Source organism: Notolabrus celidotus, chromosome 8 (assembly GCF_009762535.1).
Source record: "Notolabrus celidotus isolate fNotCel1 chromosome 8, fNotCel1.pri, whole genome shotgun sequence".
NCBI lineage: Eukaryota > Metazoa > Chordata > Actinopteri > Labriformes > Labridae > Notolabrus > Notolabrus celidotus.
This window is the reverse complement of record NC_048279.1, coordinates 20611422-20633120: the sequence shown is the minus strand read 5'-3', so window position 1 is coordinate 20633120 and position 21699 is coordinate 20611422. Positions and strand designations below refer to the sequence as shown.

The window sequence follows — 21699 nt, the reverse complement described above, 5'->3', positions numbered from 1 at the left end:
ACGGGTCGATTATTTTTAACAGCTGTGTCACTGCCAAAAATATTATTTCACTAACTTTCTTACATAAGCAGTTTTAAATTTAGATAAAAAATGGTTAATTTTAGAAAAAAATACAGTACAAAATAGACATAACAGATAGGACAGATAAGAGGAGAGCTGTCAATCAAGGGAACATAATAAACAACATGAGTTGTAGGCATCTCAGAGGAGGATACTCTTATGCATATTTTTTATATCAACCTGCAATTCAACTCTTCTAATGCCTCTATTATCATCAAGAAACACGCATACTTAAACATAATATGCTACAGGATGAAAGCAGAGGCAGGACTATGAATGTGTTATATGTAGACTGAAGCTGCAAATAGGTTATTTTAAGAGTCTTATACAACAGCAAAATGGTGGTGTGTGCATGTGTTTTCGTATCACATAAAGTGTCTGTGTGTGCACTTTCCTGCCTGCCACTGACTGTGTCATGGTGGTGAAGCAGACAGGTTTTGTCATCGAAAGAATTCAGCTGTGAATTCATGTGTGCTCCTGTTCGTGTTACAGCTGCAGGCTCATCTGTGCTCCTAATTTCAGCCACAAAAGGAGGGGAGGGGGAGAAACTAGAAGTGCTCGATTTTTTTTCCCTTTCTTATCTGGGTCACAAGAACACTGCAGTGTGGATGACAACATTGGAGAGGGATTGAAAAGTATGTCAGTTTAACAGCGTTGCTGAGTTTAAATGACCTTGGCTTCACATTTCACTATTTTTACATACTGAGAACATATATATATATATATATATAGTCCCAGAAGTAGGAATTTTATACTACACAGTTAAGGTGCAATTCTGTGTGGATTTGTTTATAACACAGTGACAAGTCACTAACTTTGAACATACAGACTTCATGTTTCATGTTTCATGTTTTTCAAATTGTTTAACTTGATGATATGTTGTCATCAAAGCAGAGGATTTTTATGCTTTGGTTTTAATATAATAAACTGCCATTGAGTTTGAAAAGTATTTTGCAGGAGCTAGAAGATCACTGTGACTTTTTTTTGAGTAACCACGTTTTAACTTGGATGCCCCCTAAGTCTGGTTGGTTAAAGAATCAATGAAGCACAGTTTAATGTGAAGTAATGGCTCAGAAAAAGAGTTTAAAAAGTCCAGATTAAACGAAGTACAGTAAGATAATAACTTGACCATGATGTTCGAATATTTGTATGATATGCAGTAGAGATGGACTGATTAGTCGGTTAGTGTTTAGTTTAGACTCAGTTATAGAATAATGCAGTTTAATATTGCTTCTGACACAAATATCAGTCATGTTCTGAAATCTATAGCAAAACCCAATATAATTTCCTATCTCATGAATTACCATAAAATGCATTCAAAACATGTTACTGGCTGAGATAACAATTATCTTAGACTAGAAACTTAGAATGTGCATTGAATAATGGAATTAAACATGACCTTTATTTTTACCTGACTATTTACGTATTTGTTTGATTGTAATTATTACAGATGGAGGGACACAAGTGTTCATACAAGTTTAGCATTTTTGTTTAATTTTTTATTATATATCGGCCATTAGCCAATCTGCTTTCTAATTATCGGCATTGTCTGCTGAAATATTGATGTCGGTGGACCACTACAATGCAACACAGTTTGAATGTATGTTGGTTAAAGCAGCCCTTGAAGTTCTCTTTTGACACCTTGTTTGTGATAACATTTTCAGGGCAGTTACAAACAGTCAAATAGTCTGATATGTCACAAGATGAAACAAAGTTGCTATGATTATTTAGTTATTCCACTGTGGGTATGTGATGCTTATGAATGTAAAATATGTTACAGGATGTGATACTTGTGTTTTTTTAATGAAATACTAACTGTATTGGTTTTTTTTTTCTTTCTTCTCTTTTCTGGCTGACCTCCTGACCTCCTGTCTCCATCCAGCAGGTAAGATAATTTCCATTTCCTTTCCCTCTAAACCTCACACTATACAACACTTTGGTCACTCTGTTTTAAGAGCGTTGCACCTTCATTAATGCCATACCTAACATCCACAATCATTATGAAACACACTTGACCCAAATACGTTTCTATCTCATTTCTCTACTTAGCAGTGTCTCTTTGTTTCACTGAACAAAACATGCATTGAAACCATCAAACATATATTTGGCAGTATTTGTAAGCTGCATACCATCACCAATACTCATTTAAAGTCATATTATGAAACTGAAATATTAGCTTTCAGTCTTGTAACACAAGCAGCTGCGTTGCCCTTGTTTGTGTCTGCTTTGTGATTCTTCCCGAGGCTTGAACATGAATGAATATTAATAACTCGGCTGCTGCTGCGGAGTCATTGTCTGAATAATGCACCATCATGGTTTGCAGGATGTTGTGCTGTGCCACAGTGTAGGCTCATATTATGTGTGATATATTGTCCATATATCCACTTACAGATTGCAGATATCCACTCACGCCTCCAAAAGTGTGTTGCAGCCGTTCCCTTCTAGACGTTAATTCCACTGCATAAATATAGGTCACTGGATTTATTACTGAGATTGGATCGGAAGAGAAGGGATTATCTATCTATCTATCTATCTATCTATCTATCTATCTATCTATCTATCTATCTATCTATCTATCTATCTATCTATCTATCTATCTATCTATCTATCTATCTATCTATCTATCTATCTATCTATCTATCTATCTATCTATCTATCTATCTATCTTTCTATATTTCTATCTCTCCGACATTTGTGTTTTTTCTTTATCATAGAATTGTATCCCTTGATAATGACAAACTAAGCATCATAATGATTTGAGACCTTGATATTCAGTCTTCTAGTAGTGGGACTTTTGAGACTTTCATTTGTTTTCTTTCTTGTTTTTCTCTTGATTTTGATGCTGTAGATCCGAAACTGTCATTTAGAGAGGGGGTCGTTTGATGCACTGTCCACACATACAAATAACCTTGTTGTTTCAGTTTGCTACTGCTGGTGGTGCTGTTGCCTAAGCGGATCATTTGTCTTACACTAGAATTATCCCAAGTCACCGCCCGTCTCTGAAGGAAATAGGCGATACACTCGCTCAAATTGGACCGAGAACGGTTGCATTTTATGAAACTGCTGAATGTCTACCAGTTTAAAGGTCTATATCGAGAGCAGGACTTGAGGCATATTTTTCTGTGCGGATTGAATCTGTTATCTATGGGACGAAATGGATATTTTGCAGACAAAAAGCTCCTCGCTGGATTTTCGAGTCTCCATTTTGCTTTTCTGCTTTGTGGCTGCGATCAGTGGACAAATTCGATATTCTATACCAGAGGAGATGAAGAAAGGATCCCTTGTTGGTAATGTCGCACAAGACCTCGGTTTGGATCTGACAAGGCTTCGTTCTGGCCGGGCCCGTATCGTGACCGGAGAAAACATCCAGTACACTGAGCTGAAGACAGACAAAGGGACTCTGGTCGTGAATGAGAGAATAGACAGAGAGGAGCTCTGCGGAGATTTGACACCGTGTAGCTTTACCTTTGAGATTTTATTGGAAAACCCAATGGAGCTGCACCCCATAACAATAGAAGTTCTGGACGTAAACGACAACACTCCCACTTTCCAAAACAGCCTTTTGGAATTAGAAATAAGCGAATCTGCTGCTCTCGGTTCCCGTTTTGCTTTGGAGAGTGCGGACGATGCTGACGTGGGTGAAAACGGCCTGCAGAGCTACATCCTTATTCAGAACGAAAATTTCGTTTTGAAACAACATGTAAATCCAGACGGCAGCAAATACGCCGAGATGGTGCTTCAGAAGCCTTTAGATAGAGAGGGACAGCCACGCCTGTCTCTGAAGCTGCTGGCTGTAGACGGAGGAAATCCACAAAGATCTGGTACGGTTATTATAGATATAAACATTCTAGATGTTAACGATAATGCTCCTGTGTTCAATCAGTCTTTGTACAAAGCAACGTTGGTTGAAAATGCTACAAAAGGCACTCATATTGTCAGTGTGAATGCAAGCGACAAAGACAGCGGTTCGAATGGAATGATAAAATACTCCATTTCGAAATCAAAAGCAGGAATAGCTAATCTTTTCGACATAGACCAGACTACAGGGAGCATCTATGTGGCAAAGGAAATAGATTTTGAGAAAGACAAGAGGATTGAATTCAGAGTTGAAGCTAAAGATCAGGGCGGACTGAAAGATTCCAGCAAAGTTGAAATTGAGGTAATCGATGTGAATGATAATGCTCCAGTTATAAACGTTATGTCATTCACGAGTCCTGTGTCAGAGGACTCCCCTGCTGGTACCACCATTGGCATAATTAATGTTAAAGACCTTGATTCCGGTGATAACGGACAGGTGACGTGCATAATCGAGGGCAAGGTCCCTTTCAAAATTAAATCAAATTTAAGAAATTATTATGCATTGATGACTGATGCAACATTAGACCGCGAAAATCTGTCAGAATGCAATATCACTGTTGTTGCCACTGACGCGGGATCTCCTCCCCTCTCAACTAAAATAACTTTTCATCTTAAAGTTTCTGATGTCAATGATAATGCTCCAGTATTTCACCGAGGCCCTTACATTGCATTTGTAGCAGAAAACAATTCTCCAGGTGTATCCCTGTTAAGAATATATGCTAAGGACCCTGATGAAAACCAAAACGCGCGTGTTTCTTATATTTTGGAGGAGCGTGATATTAGCGGATCTCCAGTTTCTAATTATGTCTCAGTAAATGCAGAGAGCGGAGTGGTGCACGCTGTGCGCTCATTTGATTATGAGCAGATCAAAAAGCTGGATTTTGTTGTTAAAGCGCAGGATGGAGGCTCCCCTCCACTCAGCAGCAACGTGACAGTGAAGCTAATAATCCAGGACCAGAACGACAACCCCCCTCAGGTCCTGTACCCAGTCCAGACTGGAGGCTCAGTGGTGGCTGAGATGGTTCCTCGTGCAGCAGATGTGGGCTATCTGGTGACTAAAGTGGTGGCTGTTGATGTGGACTCTGGACAGAATGCCTGGCTGTCGTATAAACTGCAGAAAGCCACAGACAGGGCGCTGTTTGAAGTGGGCTTACAGAATGGAGAAATCAGAACTATCCGCCAAGTGAGTGATAAAGATGCTGTGAAACAAAGACTGACTGTTATAGTGGAGGACAACGGGCAGCCGTCTCGTTCAGCTACAGTCATTGTGAACGTGGCGGTGGCGGACAGCTTCCCTGAAGTGCTGTCAGAGTTCACTGACTTTACCCACGACAAGGAGTACAATGACAACCTGACTTTTTACTTAGTGCTGGCTTTGGCTGTAGTGTCCTTTCTCTTCATCACGTGTTTGGTGGTTATTATCTCAGTGAAAATCTACAGATGGAGACAGTCTCGGGTCATGTATCACTCCAATCTTCCTGTGATTCCATATTATCCACCACGTTACTCAGACACTATGGGCACAGGGACTCTGCCACATGTGTACAATTACGAGGTGTGCAGGACGACTGACTCCAGAAAGAGTGACTGTAAGTTCGGCATAGCTGGTAGTCAGAACGTGCTGATAATGGATCCCAGCTCTACAGGGACGATGCAGATGATATTGAGTGAGAAGAGCATCCTGGATGAACCAGACTCTCCTTTAGAGGTTAGTTCAACAGCTGTACTTTGTCCCTTCTCTGTTCTTTCGTATTTTTTGATACATTCTGTGCAACTTATGTCTCATGCCTCAGTTTCAGCACCATGGACAGCACCTAAGTAGTTTGTTGGTCTTCATAGTTATCTTTACACTCCCATCGACTTAGTAGAGTCTAAAATTATTATATTTTCTAAGTTAGTTTTGAAGTGGCACCTCTTTTAAGAAAAAAATACATGTATTTTTAAATTTTTTATTTTCATCTATTTTGTTCAACCAAAATGTATTTTTGCTAAGGCTCCGTTTTAACAAGAAGTCCATGAGTCCTAATGATAAGTAGAGAACTTTCAAGCTTTTACGTTGAATGATTAGGAAATGTGCAAGTTTTGAACCCTGTATTCTTAATCCTTTGTTCAAGAGTGCTCCAAAATTGATGCAAGGATCTAAATGAATTATTATAACATAAGCTGTATAATAAAATGTATGAGGGTTAAATGCAAAGGAGTAATGCCTCTATAGAAAAGAAATAAAATTGTGGTTAAGTCAAAACATCAACTAAGTTTAACATAATAAACATTCCACTGGCAGTTGAGTTTTTGGTTACAATAGATGGTAGCAACAACCTAGAATATCAAATGAACTAAACTAAAGTAGATATGATAATAAAGAGAAATGGTGCACGTGAAAAAAAAATGGTGCATATGGCCTAAGTAGTGGATCAGAAATATTGTACATGGCCTATGATGTTGATAAAAGCATTATACATGTCAATGTAACAGTAAGTAATAAGATGAGAACATGTATCGCTCCAATTTTCACTTCTGTATCCTTCCTTTAACTTCAACATAGTGATTATACAGCCTTCTAACCTCAATGGTAGTGCATCTATTGAATAGGAAATGCTACACACACATTAGCACATCCTTGTACAATAAAATAACTCTTATTTCCAAACAAGTGTAATGTGTCACACAGAGTAAATAAATGTGTTGTAGGGCTGCAGAGCTGTGGTTCTATTATAGAAACTTGGAGGTAGATGAACATTAATAGCTATTGAGGATGCTTCACTTTTTTCAATATGCATCTGTTCTTTCACTTGGACTGTGTATTATAAACATTTTTGGCATATACTTGATTTTCTTTTTTTAGCTTTATTTCTTGTTAGTAGTTAGCTTTGCTGAAACTTGCTTTAATTTACTCATTCTTAAATAAATTGATCAACGAAGATCATTGGACATATATGGACAGATTCGTTCATTCAGAGTTGTAGTGCTGCAGTCATGGCTTCACTTGATGTTCTCATTTTAGACTCTAAGGGACGCTGTTGGTTAGCAAAACATTTTTCTCTTTCATGTCGTCACTCAGTCCGTCCCCCGATGACTACAGAAGGCTCTCTGTGTTTTATCGAGGTTTGAGAGACATAGGAGAGAACATCGTCTCACAGATTTTCATATTAAGGTCGAATACGTGTTTGTATTTCGCCAGGAATGGGATTATTTTGACGCATCTTTACCGATATTTCTACTGGATACATAAACGCTATTTGTTCTTTGTTTGTCTTGCTATGATGGCAACTGGAGGATATCTCACCTCCAAATGCGCACGATGGCGTGTACTGCAAGGATTTGGACGGACAACACGAATGCTGATAATCCTGCTTCATGTGGCTTTCATGGTAGACGGTCAGATTCGTTATTCTATACCAGAGGAGATGAAGAAAGGCTCTGTTATCGGTAACGTAGCTCAGGATCTAGGTTTGGATCTGAGGAGGCTCCGTTCAGGGCGGGCCCGTATAGTGAGTGGAGAAAGCATCCAATACACCGAGCTGAAGACAGACAAAGGGACTCTAGTCGTGAATGAGAGAATAGACCGAGAGGAGTTGTGTGGAGACACGACACCGTGTAGCTTCAGCTTTGAGGTGATTTTAGAAAATCCAATCGAATTGCACAGAATAACTATCGAGGTTTTGGATATTAATGATCACGCTCCCGTTTTTCCAAACATTGATAAACCTATCAGCCTCGAGATAAGTGAGTCGGCCGTGGTAGGAGTGCAGTTTCACTTGCAGAGTGCAGAGGATTTGGATGTTGGGCAAAACGCTTTACAAGATTACATTTTATCACCAAACGACAATTTTATATTGAAGCAACATGCAAATCCAGACGGAAGTAAATATGTTGAGATGGTGCTTCAGAAGCCTTTAGACCGAGAGCGACATCCACACTTGTCCTTAAAACTGATCGCAGTAGACGGAGGAACACCACAGCGATCTGGTACAGTAAATATAGATGTCACTGTCTTAGATGCAAACGACAATGCTCCTATTTTTAACCAATCAGTGTATAAAGCATCTGTGATGGAAAACACAATGAGAGGCACTAAAGTTATCACAGTAAATGCTACAGACGCTGACACTGGTTCAAATGGACTCATTAGTTTCAGTTTGTCCAAGACCAAGGTTGATGCGGCAGACATATTTAGTATTGATGAAAACACAGGCACAATTTCTGTGAACGGCCTTATTGATTATGAAAAGCACAGAAAGTACGAGGTGAGAGTCGTGGCTAAAGACCAGGGGGGCTTGACAGGAACAAGTAAAGTTATATTTGATGTGTTTGATTTTAATGACAATGCTCCAGTGATAAATATTATGTCATTTTCAAGCCCCTTGTCCGAGGATTCTGCTCCTGGAACAACAGTTGCTGTTTTAAATATTAAAGATGCAGATTCTGATAAAAATGGGCAAATAAAATGTTCCATAGATGGCAAACTGCCTTTTAAGATCGAATCATCTCTCACAAACTACTACAATTTGATCTCAGATCAACATTTTGATAGAGAATCTGTCCCAGAATATAACATCACAATAACAGCCACAGATTTCGGTTCTCCTCCTCTTTCCAGTTCTACAAAATTACACCTCAAAATTTCTGACATAAATGACAACGCCCCATTATTTGATAAAACTGTCTACTCTGCTTATGTCACAGAGAATAATCCCCCTGGAATATCCATATTTGCAGTGAGGGCACGAGACTCAGATTGGGGTCAAAATGCAAGAATCTCATATATTTTAGAGGACATGCAAGTTAGTGGTACTCCAGTCTCCACATATGTTTCTTTGAATTCTGAAACTGGAGTTCTGAGCGCCATTCGGTCATTTGACTATGAGCAAATCAAACAAATTCAACTTGTTGTGAAAGCACAGGATGGAGGCTCCCCTCCACTCAGCAGCAACGTCACAGTGAAGCTAATAATCCAGGACCAGAACGACAACCCCCCCCAGGTCCTGTATCCAGTCCAGACTGGAGGCTCAGTGGTGGCTGAGATGGTTCCTCGTGCAGCAGATGTGGGCTATCTGGTGACTAAAGTGGTGGCTGTTGATGTGGACTCTGGACAAAATGCTTGGCTGTCGTATAAACTGCAGAAAGCCACAGACAGGGCACTGTTTGAAGTGGGCTTACAGAATGGAGAAATCAGAACTATCCGCCAAGTGAGTGATAAAGATGCTGTGAAACAAAGACTGACTGTTATAGTGGAGGACAACGGGCAGCCGTCTCGTTCAGCTACAGTCATTGTGAACGTGGCGGTGGCGGACAGCTTCCCTGAAGTGCTGTCAGAGTTCACTGACTTTACCCACGACAAGGAGTACAATGACAACCTGACTTTTTACTTAGTGCTGGCTTTGGCTGTGGTGTCCTTCCTCTTCATCACTTGCTTGGTGGTTATTATCTCAGTGAAAATATACAGATGGAGACAGTCTCGGGTCATGTATCACTCCAATCTGCCTGTGATTCCATATTATCCACCACGTTATTCAGACACAATGGGCACAGGGACTCTGCCGCACGTGTACAATTACGAGGTGTGCAGGACGACTGACTCCAGAAAGAGTGACTGTAAGTTTGGCATAGCTGGTAGTCAGAACGTGCTGATAATGGACCCCAGCTCTACAGGGACCATGCAGCGGATAATGAGTGAGAAGAGCATCCTGGATGAACCAGACTCTCCTTTAGAGGTTAGTTCAACAGCTGTACTTTGTCCCTTTTCTGGTCTTTGGTATATGTTTCATTTCGTGCACTTTACTGCATGTCTTTTGCCTAGTTTCAGCACCATGGACAGCACCTTAATCATTTGTTGGTCTTCAAAGTGTTTTTTTTTACTTCAACCCACTTAGGGTATAAAATTTTTATGTTTTAAAATTTTGCCATTAATATGTATCTCTTCAAAAAGAAACTTTAAATTTTTTTTTTAAATTCCAAAATACATTTTTTTAAATCAAATTCTATTTCAACTAAGTCTCCTATTTTACAACAAGTCTGTGAGTTTTAATGATAAGGTGATAACTTAACATATTTTATTTGAAAATTAGAAAATATGCAGTATTTTATCTTTAATTAATGAACTGTATGTCCCAGATATCTCCAAAGCCAATGCAATATCTAAATTAATTATAATAACGTGAGCTGTATAATATTGTTTATGATTGTTGAATGCAAAGGAACAATGCATCTATTGAATACAAATAAGATAATGGTTAAGTTACAACATTTACTAAGTATAACTTAATAGATATTGCACTGGTAGCAGAGTTTTCAGTTACATTGGCCCATGATGTAATGAAAACATTATACTTTTCATTGTAACAGTAAGTAATTAGATGAGAACATGTATCGCTCCGACTTTTACTTCTGTATCCTTCCTTTAACTTCAACATAGTGATCATACAGCCTTCTAACCTCAAATGTAATGCATAAATTAAACAGGAAATGCTACACACATTAGCACATCATTGTACAACACAATACACTCTGATTTCCAAACAAGTGTAATGTTTCAACCAGAGTTAACAAATGTGTTGTAGGGCTGCAGAGCTGTGATTCTGTTATAGAAACATGGAGGATGAAGATTTATAGCTCATGAGGATGTTTCACTTTTCAATATGCATCTGCTCTTTCACTTGGACTGTGTATTGTAAACATTTTAGGCATATACTTGATTGTCTTCTTTTAGGTTTATTTCTTGTTAGTAGTTGACTTTGTTGAATCTTTCTTTAATTTACTAATTCTTAAATAAATAGATTAACGAAGATTATTGGACATATATGGACATGTTGATTCAGTCAGAGTTGTAGTGCTGCAGTCATGGCTTCACTTGATGTTCTCATTTTAGACTCTAAGGGACGCTGTTGGTTAGCAAAACATTTTTCTCTTTAATGTCGTCACTCAGTCCGTCCCCCGATGACTACAGAAGGCTCTGTGTTTTATCGAGGTTTCAGAGACATAGGAGAGAACATCGTCTCACAGATTTTCATATTAAGGTCGAATACGTGTTTGTATTTCGTCAGGAAACGGATTTATTTGAAGCATCTTACCGTTATTTCTACTGGATACATAAACGCTCTTGCTTCTGCTTTTTGTTGCTATGATGGCACCCGGAGGATATCTCACCTACAATTGCGCACAATGGCGAGTATTGCAAGGACTGGGACGGAATATACAAAGGCTGATAATCCTGCTTCATGTGGCTTTCATGGTAGACGGTCAGATTCGTTATTCTATACCAGAGGAGATGAAGAAAGGCTCTGTTATCGGTAACGTAGCGCAGGATCTCGGTTTGGATCTGAGGAGGCTCCGTTCAGGGCGGGCCCGTATCGTGAGTGGAGAAAGAATCCAGTACACCGAGCTGAAGACAGACAAAGGGACTCTAGTCGTGAATGAGAGAATAGACCGAGAGGAGTTATGTGAAGACGTCACACCGTGTAGTTTCAGCTTTGAGGTGATTATGGAGAATCCTATCGAATTACACAGAATAACTGTCGAGGTTTTGGATATTAATGATCACGCTCCCGTTTTTCCAAACATTGATAAACCTATCCGTCTCGAGATAAGTGAGTCTACTATGGTAGGAGTACAGTTCTCCTTGCAGATCGCAGAGGATCTGGATGTTGGGCAAAACGCTTTACAGGATTACATTTTATCATCAAACGAGAATTTTATATTGAAGCAACATGCAAATCCAGACGGAAGTAAATATGTTGAAATGGTGCTTCAGAAGCCTTTAGACCGAGAGCGACATCCACACTTGTCCTTAAAACTGATCGCAGTAGACGGAGGAACACCACAGAGATCTGGTACAGTAAATATAGATGTCAATGTCTTAGATGCAAACGACAATGCTCCCGTTTTTAACCAATCAGTATATAAAGTATCTGTGATGGAAAACACAATGAGAGGCACTAAAGTTATCACAGTAAATGCTACAGACGCTGACACTGGTTCAAATGGACTCATCAGTTACAGTTTGTCCAAGACCAAAGGAAGTGCTGCAGATATATTTTACATTGATGAAAAAACAGGCACAATTTCTGTGAACGGCCTTATTGATTATGAAAAGCACAGAAAGTACGAGGTGAGGGTGGAGGCTAAAGACCAGGGGGGCTTGACAGGAACAAGTAAAGTTATATTTGATGTGTTTGATGTTAATGACAATGCTCCAGCAATAACTATTATGTCGTTTTCTAGCCCCTTGTCCGAGGATGCTCCTCCTGGTACAACCGTTGCTGTTTTAAATATCAAAGATACAGATTCTGATAAAAATGGGCAAATAAAATGTTCCATAGATGGCAAACTTCCTTTTAAGATCGAATCATCTCTCACAAACTACTACAATTTGATCTCAGATCAACATTTTGATAGAGAATCTGTCCCAGAATATAACATCACAATAACAGCCACAGATTTCGGTTCTCCTCCTCTTTCCAGTTCTACAAAATTACACCTCAAAATTTCTGACGTAAATGACAACGCACCTTTATTTGATAAGACTATATACTCTGCTTACATCACAGAGAATAATCCCCCTGGAATATCCATTTTTACAGTGAAGGCACAAGACTCAGATTGGGGTCAAAATGCAAGAATCTCATATATTTTAGAGGACATGCAAGTTAGTGGTACTCCAGTCTCCACATATGTTTCTTTGAATTCTGAAACTGGAGTTCTGAGCGCCATTCGGTCATTTGACTATGAGCAAATCAAACAAATTCAACTTGTTGTGAAAGCACAGGATGGAGGCTCCCCTCCACTCAGCAGCAACGTCACAGTGAAGCTAATAATCCAGGACCAGAACGACAACCCCCCCCAGGTCCTGTATCCAGTCCAGACTGGAGGCTCAGTGGTGGCTGAGATGGTTCCTCGTGCAGCAGATGTGGGCTATCTGGTGACTAAAGTGGTGGCTGTTGATGTGGACTCTGGACAAAATGCTTGGCTGTCGTATAAACTGCAGAAAGCCACAGACAGGGCACTGTTTGAAGTGGGCTTACAGAATGGAGAAATCAGAACTATCCGCCAAGTGAGTGATAAAGATGCTGTGAAACAAAGACTGACTGTTATAGTGGAGGACAACGGGCAGCCGTCTCGTTCAGCTACAGTCATTGTGAACGTGGTGGTGGCGGACAGCTTCCCTGAAGTGCTGTCAGAGTTCACTGACTTTACCCACGACAAGGAGTACAATGACAACCTGACTTTTTACTTAGTGCTTGCTTTGGCTCTAGTGTCCTTCCTCTTCATCACGTGTTTGGTGGTTATTACATCAGTGAAAATCTACAGATGGAGACAGTCTCGCGTCATGTATCACTCCAATCTTCCTGTGATTCCATATTATCCACCACGTTACTCAGACACTATGGCCACAGGGACTCTGCCACATGTGTACAATTACGAGGTGTGCAGGACGACTGACTCCAGAAAGAGTGACTGTAAGTTTGGCATAGCTGGTAGTCAGAACGTGCTGATAATGGATCCCAGCTCTACAGGGACGATGCAGCGGATAATGAGTGAGAAGAGCATCCTGGATGAACCAGACTCTCCTTTAGAGGTTAGTTCAACAGCTGTACTTTGTCCCTTCTCTGTTCTTTCGTATTTTTTGATACATTCTGTGCAACTTATGTCTCATGCCTCAGTTTCAGCACCATGGACAGCACCTTAGTAGTTTGTTGGTCTTCATAGTTATTTTTACACTTCCATCCACTTAGTGGAGTCTAAAATTATTATATTTTCAACATTAGCTACTATGCTGCATCTCTAAACAATTACACGTGTACACATTTTGTTTTAATCTAAATTACATTTTTTTTTCAGCAAATTGTATATAGAATAAGGCTTCGTTTTAAGAAGAAATATGTGAGGCTAAATGCTAATAAGATAACTTTTAACATATTTTTGTTGAAAATGAGAATATATGCATTTTTTAAATCTTTAATTATAAACAGTATGTCCCAGATAACTCCATAGCCAATACAATATCTAAACTAATTATTTTAACATGAGCTGTATAATACTGTGTATAAGTGTTAAATGCAAAGGAACAATGCTTCTATAAAATAAAACAATGAGAATGGTTAAGTTTAAACATTGACTAAGTATATTGTAATAGATATTGCACTGGTAGTAGAGTTTTCAGTTACATTGGCCTAAGATGTTGATAAAAACAATATACTTGTGAATGTAACAGTAAGTAATAAGATGAGAACATGTATCACTCCAACTTTCACTTCTGTATCCTTCCTTTATCTGCAACATAGTGATCATCCAGCCTTCTAACCTCAAATGCAGTGTATAAATTAAATAGGAAATGCTACACACACATTAGCACTTTATTGTACAATACAATACACTCTGATTTCCAAACAAGTGTAATGTGTCACACCGAGTAAGCAAATGTGTTGTAGGGCTGCAGAGCTGTGGTTCTATTATAGAAACTTGGAGAATGAAAATTTATAGCTCATGGGGATGTTTCACTTTTCAATGTGCATCTGTTCTTTTACTTGGACTGTGTAGCTTATTATAAACATTTTTGGCATATACTTGATTTTTCTTGTCTTAAGATTGTTGTTTGTTATTAAAGCAATTTGATCTGCTTTAATTAACTCATTCTTTAAAAAAGAGCTTGACTAAGATCATTGGACATATATGGACATGTTGATTCAACCAGAGTTGTAGTGCTGCAGTCATAGCTTCACTTGATGTTCTCATTTTAGACTCTAAGGGACGCTGTTGGTTAGCAAAACATTTTTCTCTTTCATGTCGTCACTCAGTCCGTCCCCCGATGACTACAGAAGGCTCTCTGTGTTTTATCGAGGTTTGGGAGACATAGGAGAGAACATCGTCTCACAGATTTTCATGCAAAGGTCGAATACGTCTTTCTATTTCGCCAGGAAACGGATTCATACGAAGCATCTTTACCGTTACTTCCACTGGATACATAAACGCTCTTTCTTTTTGTTTTTCTTGCTATGATGGCACCCGGAGGATATCTCACCTCCAAGTGCGCACGATGGCGAGTATTGCAAGGACTGGGACGGAATATACGAATACTGATAATCCTGCTTCATTTTTCTAACATGGTAGACGGTCAGATTCGTTATTCTATACCAGAGGAGATGAAGAAAGGCTCTGTTATCGGTAACGTAGCTCAGGATCTCGGTTTGGATCTGAGGAGGCTCCGTTCAGGGCGGGCCCGTATCGTGAGTGGAGAAAACATCCAATACACCGAGCTGAAGACAGACAAAGGGACTCTAGTCGTGAATGAGAGAATAGACCGAGAGGAGTTATGTGGAGACACGACACCGTGTAGCTTCAGCTTTGAGGTGATTTTGGAGAACCCCATGGAATTGCACAGAATAACTGTCGAGGTTTTGGATATTAATGATCACGCTCCCGTTTTTCCAAATATTGATAAGCCTATCAGCCTCGAGATAAGTGAGTCGGCTGTGGTAGGAGTACAGTTCCCCTTGCAGAGTGCAGAGGATCTGGATGTTGGGCAAAACGCTTTACAGGATTACATTTTGTCATCAAACGATAATTTTATATTGAAGCAACATGCAAATCCAGACGGAAGTAAACATGTTGAAATGGTGCTCCAGAAGCCTTTAGACCGAGAGCGACATCCACGTCTGTCCTTAAAATTGATCGCAGTAGACGGAGGAACACCACAGCGATCTGGTACAGTAAATATAGATGTCACTGTCTTAGATGCAAACGACAATGCTCCTATTTTTAACCAATCAGTGTATAAAGCATCTGTGATGGAAAACACAATGAGAGGCACTAAAGTTATCACAGTAAATGCCACAGACGCTGACACTGGTTCAAATGGACTCATTAGTTACAGTTTGTCCAAGACCAAAGGAAGTGCTGCAGATATATTTTACATTGATGAAAAAACTGGCACAATTTCTGTGAACGGCCTTATTGATTATGAAAAGCACAGAAAGTACGAGGTGAGAGTGGAGGCTAAAGACCAGGGGGGCTTGACAGGAACAAGTAAAGTTATATTTGATGTGTTTGATGTTAATGACAATGCTCCAGTGATAAATATTATGTCGTTTTCTAGCCCAGTATCCGAAGATGCTCCTCCTGGAACAACAATTGCCATTTTAAACATCAAAGATGCAGATTCTGATAAAAATGGGCAAATAAAATGTTCCATAGATGGCAAACTGCCTTTTAAGATCGAATCATCTCTAACAAACTACTACAATTTGATCTCAGATCAATATTTTGATAGAGAATCTGTCCCAGAATATAACATCACAATAACAGCCACAGATTTCGGTTCTCCTCCTCTTTCCAGTTCTACCAAATTACATCTCAAAATTTCTGACGTAAATGACAATGCACCATTATTTGATAAAACTGTGTTCTCTGCTTACATCACAGAGAATAACCCCCCTGGAATATCCATTTTTGCAGTTAGGGCACGAGACTCAGATTGGGGTCAAAATGCAAGAATCTCATATCTTTTAGAGGACAAACAAGTTAGTGGTAGTCCAGTCTCCACATATGTTTCTTTGAACTCTGAAACTGGAGTTCTGAGCGCCATTCGGTCATTTGACTATGAGCAAATCAAACAAATTCAACTTGTTGTGAAAGCGCAGGATGGAGGCTCCCCTCCACTCAGCAGCAACGTCACAGTGAAGCTTATAATCCAGGACCAGAACGACAACCCCCCTCAGGTGCTGTACCCAGTCCAGACTGGAGGCTCAGTGGTAGCTGAGATGGTGCCTCGTGCAGCAGATGTGGGCTATCTGGTGACTAAAGTGGTGGCTGTTGATGTGGACTCTGGACAGAATGCCTGGCTGTCGTATAAACTACAGAAAGCCACAGACAGGGCGCTGTTTGAAGTGGGCTTACAGAATGGAGAAATCAGAACTATCCGCCAAGTGAGCGATAAAGATGCCGTGAAACAAAGACTGACTGTTATAGTGGAGGACAACGGGCAGCCGTCTCGTTCAGCTACAGTCATTGTGAACGTGGCTGTGGCGGACAGCTTCCCTGAAGTGCTGTCAGAGTTCACTGACTTTACCCACGACAAGGAGTACAATGACAACCTGACTTTTTACTTAGTGCTGGCTTTGGCTGTGGTGTCCTTCCTCTTCATCACGTGTTTGGTGGTTATTATCTCAGTGAAAATCTACAGATGGAGACAGTCTCGGGTCATGTATCACTCCAATCTGCCTGTGATTCCATATTATCCACCACGTTACTCAGACACTATGGCCACAGGGACTCTGCCACATGTGTACAATTACGAGGTGTGCAGGACGACTGACTCCAGAAAGAGTGACTGTAAGTTCGGCATAGCTGGTAGTCAGAACGTGCTGATAATGGATCCCAGCTCTACAGGGACGATGCAGCGGATACAGAGTGAGAAGAGCATCCTGGATGAACCAGACGCTCCTTTAGAGGTTAGTTCAACAGCTGTAATTTGTACTTTATCTGTTCTTTCGTATTTGATACATTCTGTGCAACTTATGTCATAGGCCTCAGTTTCAGCACCATGGACAGCACCTTAGTAGTGTGTTGGTCTTCATAGTTATTTTTACACTTCCATCCACTTAGTGGAGTCTAAAATTATTATATTTTCAACATTAGCTACTATGTTGCATCTCTAAACAATTACACATGTGTACAAATTTTGTTTTAAAATAAATTTTAAAAAAAATGTCAGCAAATTGTATATAGAATAAGGCTTCGTTTTAAGAAAAAATATGTGAGGCTAAATGCTAATAAGATAACTTTTAACATATTTTAGTTGAAAATGAGAATATATGCATTTTTTAAATCTTTAATTATAAACAATATGTCCTAGATAGCTCCATAGCCAATACAATATCTAAATCAATTATTATAACATGAGCTGTATAATACTGTGTATAAGGGTTTAATGCAAAGGAGCAATGCTTCTATAGAATAAAACAAAGATAATGGTTAAGTTAAAACATTGACTAAGTATATTGTAATAGATATTGCACTGGTAGTAGAGTTTTCAGTTACATTGGCCTATGACGTTGATAAAAACATTATACTTGTGAATGTAACAGCAAGTAATAAGATGAGAACATGTATCGCTCCAACTTTCACTTCTGTATCCTTCCTTTATCTGCAACATAGTGATCATACAGCCTTCTAACCTCAATGGCAGTGCATCTATTAAATAGGAAATGCTACACACATTAGCACATTATTGTACAATACAATACACTCTGATTTCCAAACAAGTGTAATGTGTCACACCGAGTAAGCAAATGTGTTGTCGGGCTGCAGAGCTGTGCTTCTATTATAGAAACTTGGAGAATGAAAATTTATAGCTCATGAGGATGTTTCACTTTTCAATGTGCATCTGTTCTTTTACTTGGACTGTGTAGCTTATTATAAACATTTTTGGCATATACTTGATTTTTCTTGTCTTAAGATTGTTGTTTGTTATTAAAGCAATTTGATCTGCTTTAATTAACTCATTCTTTAAAAAAGAGCTTGACTAAGATCATTGGACATATATGGACATGTTGATTCAACCAGAGTTGTAGTGCTGCAGTCATAGCTTCACTTGATGTTCTCATTTTAGACTCTAAGGGACGCTGTTGGTTAGCAAAACATTTTTCTCTTTCATGTCGTCACTCAGTCCGTCCCCCGATGACTACAGAAGGCTCTCTGTGTTTTATCGAGGTTTGAGAGACATAGGAGAGAACATCGTCTCACAGATTTTCATGTAAAGGTCGAATACGTCTTTCTATTTCGCCAGGAAACGGATTCATACGAAGCATCTTTACTGTTACTTCCACTGGATACATAAACGCTCTTTCTTTTTTGTTTTTCTTGCTATGATGGCACCCGGAGGATATCTCACCTCCAAGTGCGCACGATGGCGAGTATTGCAAGGACTGGGACGGAATATACGAATACTGATAATCCTGCTTCATTTTTCTAACATGGTAGACGGTCAGATTCGTTATTCTATACCAGAGGAGATGAAGAAAGGCTCTGTTATCGGTAACGTAGCTCAGGATCTCGGTTTGGATCTGAGGAGGCTCCGTTCAGGGCGGGCCCGTATCGTGAGTGGAGAAAGAATCCAGTACACCGAGCTGAAGACAGACAAAGGGACTCTAGTCGTGAATGAGAGAATAGACCGAGAGGAGTTATGTGGAGACACGACACCGTGTAGCTTCAGCTTTGAGGTGATTTTGGAGAACCCCATGGAATTGCACAGAATAACTGTCGAGGTTTTGGATATTAATGATCACGCTCCCGTTTTTCCAAATATTGATAAGCCTATCCGCCTCGAGATAAGTGAGTCAACTATGGTAGGAGTACAGTTTCCATTGCAGAGTGCAGAGGATCTGGATGTTGGGCAAAACGCTTTACAGGATTACATTTTGTCATCAAACGATAATTTTATGTTAAAGCAACATGCAAATCCAGACGGAAGTAAATATGTTGAAATGGTGCTTCAGAAGCCTTTAGACCGAGAGCGACATCCACACTTGTCCTTAAAATTGATCGCAGTAGACGGAGGAACACCACAGAGATCTGGTACAGTAAATATAGATGTCACTGTTTTAGATGCAAACGACAATATTCCAGTTTTTAGCCAATCAGTTTATAAAGCATCTGTAATAGAAAACACAATGAGAGGCACTAAAGTTATCACAGTAAATGCTACAGATGCTGACACGGGTTCAAATGGACTCATTAGTTACAGTTTGTCCAAGACCAAAGGAAGTGCTGCAGATATATTTTACATTGATGAAAAAACTGGCACAATTTCTGTGAACGGTCTCATCGATTATGAAAAGGAAAAAAAGTATGAGGTAAGGGTTGAGGCTAAAGACCAGGGGGGCTTGACAGGGACAAGTAAAGTTATATTTGATGTGTTTGATGTTAATGACAATGCTCCAGTGATAAATGTTATGTCATTTTCCAGCCCCTTATCTGAGGATGCTCCTCCGGGGACAACAATTGCCATTTTAAACATCAAAGATTCAGATTCTGATAAAAATGGGCAAATAAAATGTTCCATAGATGGCAAACTGCCTTTTAAGATTGAATCATCTCTCACAAACTACTACAATTTGATCTCAGATCAACATTTTGATAGAGAATCTGTCCCAGAATATAACATCACAATAACAGCCACAGATTTCGGTTCTCCTCCTCTTTCCAGCTCTACCAAATTACACCTCAAAATTTCTGACGTAAATGACAATGCACCCTTATTTGATAAAACTGTGTACTCTGCTTATGTCACAGAGAATAATCCCCCTGGAATATCCATATTTGCAGTAAAGGCACGAGATTCAGATTGGGGTCAAAATGCGAGAATCTCGTATCTTTTAGAGGAAACGCAAGTTAGTGGTACTCCAGTCTCCACGTATGTTTCTTTGAATTCTGAAACTGGAGTTCTGAGCGCCATTCGTTCATTTGACTATGAGCAAATCAAACAAATTCCGCTTGTTGTGAAAGCACAGGATGGAGGCTCCCCTCCACTTAGCAGCAACGTTACAGTGAAGCTCATAATCCAGGACCAGAACGACAACCCCCCTCAGGTGCTGTACCCAGTCCAGACTGGAGGCTCAGTGGTGGCTGAGATGGTTCCTCGTGCAGCGGATGTGGGCTATCTGGTGACTAAAGTGGTGGCTGTTGATGTGGACTCTGGACAGAATGCCTGGCTGTCGTATAAACTGCAGAAAGCCACAGACAGGGTGCTGTTTGAAGTGGGCTTACAGAATGGAGAAATCAGAACTATCCGCCAAGTGAGTGATAAAGATGCTGTGAAACAAAGACTGACTGTTATAGTGGAGGACAACGGGCAGCCGTCTCGTTCAGCTACAGTCATTGTGAATGTGGCGGTGGCGGACAGCTTCCCTGAAGTGCTGTCAGAGTTCACTGACTTTACCCACGACAAGGAGTACAATGACAACCTGACTTTTTACTTAGTGCTGGCTTTGGCTGTAGTGTCCTTCCTCTTCATCACATGTTTGGTGGTTATTATCTCAGTGAAAATCTACAGATGGAGACAGTCTCGGGTCATGTATCATTCCAATCTCCCTGTGATTCCATATTATCCACCACGTTACTCAGACACTATGGCCACAGGGACTCTGCCACATGTTTACAATTACGAAGTGTGCAGGACGACTGACTCCAGAAGGAGTGACTGTAAGTTCGGCATAGCTGGTAGTCAGAACGTGCTGATAATGGACCCCAGCTCTACAGGGACCATGCAGCGAATACAGAGTGAGAAGAGCATCCTGGATGAACCAGACTCCCCTTTAGAGGTTAGTTCAACAGTTGTCCCTTCTCTGTTCTTTCGTATTTGATTCGTTCTGTGCAACTTCTATCTTCTGCTTCAGTTTCAGCACCATGGACAGCACATTAGCTTTTTGTAGGTCTTCATAGTAATTGTTTTTACTTCCACCTACTTAGTAGAATCTCAAATGATTATATGTTCAATGTCAGCTAAATAGTTGCATATTTTAATATACAAACACACACACACACACACACACACACACACACACACACACACACACATATATACACAAAAATATCCATACATATTTATACATTATTTATACATTGTTTAAATTTACATTTTTTTTTCAATCAAAATGTATGTGTTAAGGCTCTGTTTTAACAAAAAGTATGTGAGTGTGAATGAGAAGAAGATGACTTTTAAGAAGTTGTAGTTGAAAATGAGAAAATAGGCTTTTTTGTTAAATCTTTTAATTATAAAACGTATTC

The 21699-nt window shown here is 39.7% G+C and overlaps 5 protein-coding genes across 6 annotated transcripts in view; all 5 read left to right on the top strand.

Moving 5' to 3' along the window:
* The first annotated feature begins 3214 nt into the window (after window positions 1–3214).
* Window positions 3215–5783, top strand: LOC117817611 (protocadherin beta-16-like). Its single transcript, XM_034690361.1, has 2 exons — window positions 3215–5626; window positions 5718–5783. The coding sequence occupies exons 1-2, from the start codon at window positions 3215–3217 to the stop codon at window positions 5781–5783; spliced, it is 2478 nt and encodes an 825-aa protein (XP_034546252.1).
* Window positions 5784–7286: 1503 nt separating this feature from the next.
* On the top strand, window positions 7287–10858 carry LOC117817609 (protocadherin beta-16-like). Its single transcript, XM_034690360.1, has 3 exons — window positions 7287–7577; window positions 8865–9632; window positions 10844–10858. The coding sequence occupies exons 1-3, from the start codon at window positions 7287–7289 to the stop codon at window positions 10856–10858; spliced, it is 1074 nt and encodes a 357-aa protein (XP_034546251.1).
* A 172-nt stretch (window positions 10859–11030) lies between these two features.
* The window catches only part of LOC117818002 (protocadherin gamma-C5-like), a 163265-nt gene continuing 152596 nt past the window's right edge, over window positions 11031–21699 (top strand). For both annotated transcript variants that reach the window (XM_034690849.1, XM_034690840.1), the window contains exon 1: window positions 11031–13492. In XM_034690849.1, coding sequence (XP_034546740.1) covers window positions 11039–13492 — 2454 coding nt within the window. In that variant the 5' untranslated portion in view covers window positions 11031–11038. The remainder of the gene's footprint in view (window positions 13493–21699) is intronic.
* Window positions 15018–18595, top strand: LOC117817536 (protocadherin beta-16-like). The gene is made up of 3 exons (XM_034690276.1): window positions 15018–15302; window positions 16596–17363; window positions 18581–18595. The coding sequence occupies exons 1-3, from the start codon at window positions 15018–15020 to the stop codon at window positions 18593–18595; spliced, it is 1068 nt and encodes a 355-aa protein (XP_034546167.1).
* Window positions 18888–21275, top strand: LOC117817534 (protocadherin gamma-C3-like). Its single transcript, XM_034690274.1, has 2 exons — window positions 18888–19172; window positions 20466–21275. The coding sequence occupies exons 1-2, from the start codon at window positions 18888–18890 to the stop codon at window positions 21273–21275; spliced, it is 1095 nt and encodes a 364-aa protein (XP_034546165.1).

Excerpts from the sequence above, each read along its gene's own strand:
- LOC117817534 (XM_034690274.1), top strand. The coding sequence starts at position 18,888 with ATGGTAGACGGTCAGATTCGTTATTCTATACCAGAGGAGATGAAGAAA. Across the intron at positions 19,173-20,465 it reads TGGAATTGCACAGAATAACT|CTCATAATCCAGGACCAGAA; the intron begins GTCGAGGTTTTG and ends GTTACAGTGAAG.
- LOC117817611 (XM_034690361.1), top strand. The coding sequence starts at position 3,215 with ATGGATATTTTGCAGACAAAAAGCTCCTCGCTGGATTTTCGAGTCTCC. Across the intron at positions 5,627-5,717 it reads AACCAGACTCTCCTTTAGAG|CACCATGGACAGCACCTAAG; the intron begins GTTAGTTCAACA and ends CCTCAGTTTCAG.
- LOC117817609 (XM_034690360.1), top strand. The coding sequence starts at position 7,287 with ATGGTAGACGGTCAGATTCGTTATTCTATACCAGAGGAGATGAAGAAA. Across the intron at positions 7,578-8,864 it reads TGCACAGAATAACTATCGAG|CTAATAATCCAGGACCAGAA; the intron begins GTTTTGGATATT and ends GTCACAGTGAAG.
- LOC117817536 (XM_034690276.1), top strand. The coding sequence starts at position 15,018 with ATGGTAGACGGTCAGATTCGTTATTCTATACCAGAGGAGATGAAGAAA. Across the intron at positions 15,303-16,595 it reads TGGAATTGCACAGAATAACT|CTTATAATCCAGGACCAGAA; the intron begins GTCGAGGTTTTG and ends GTCACAGTGAAG.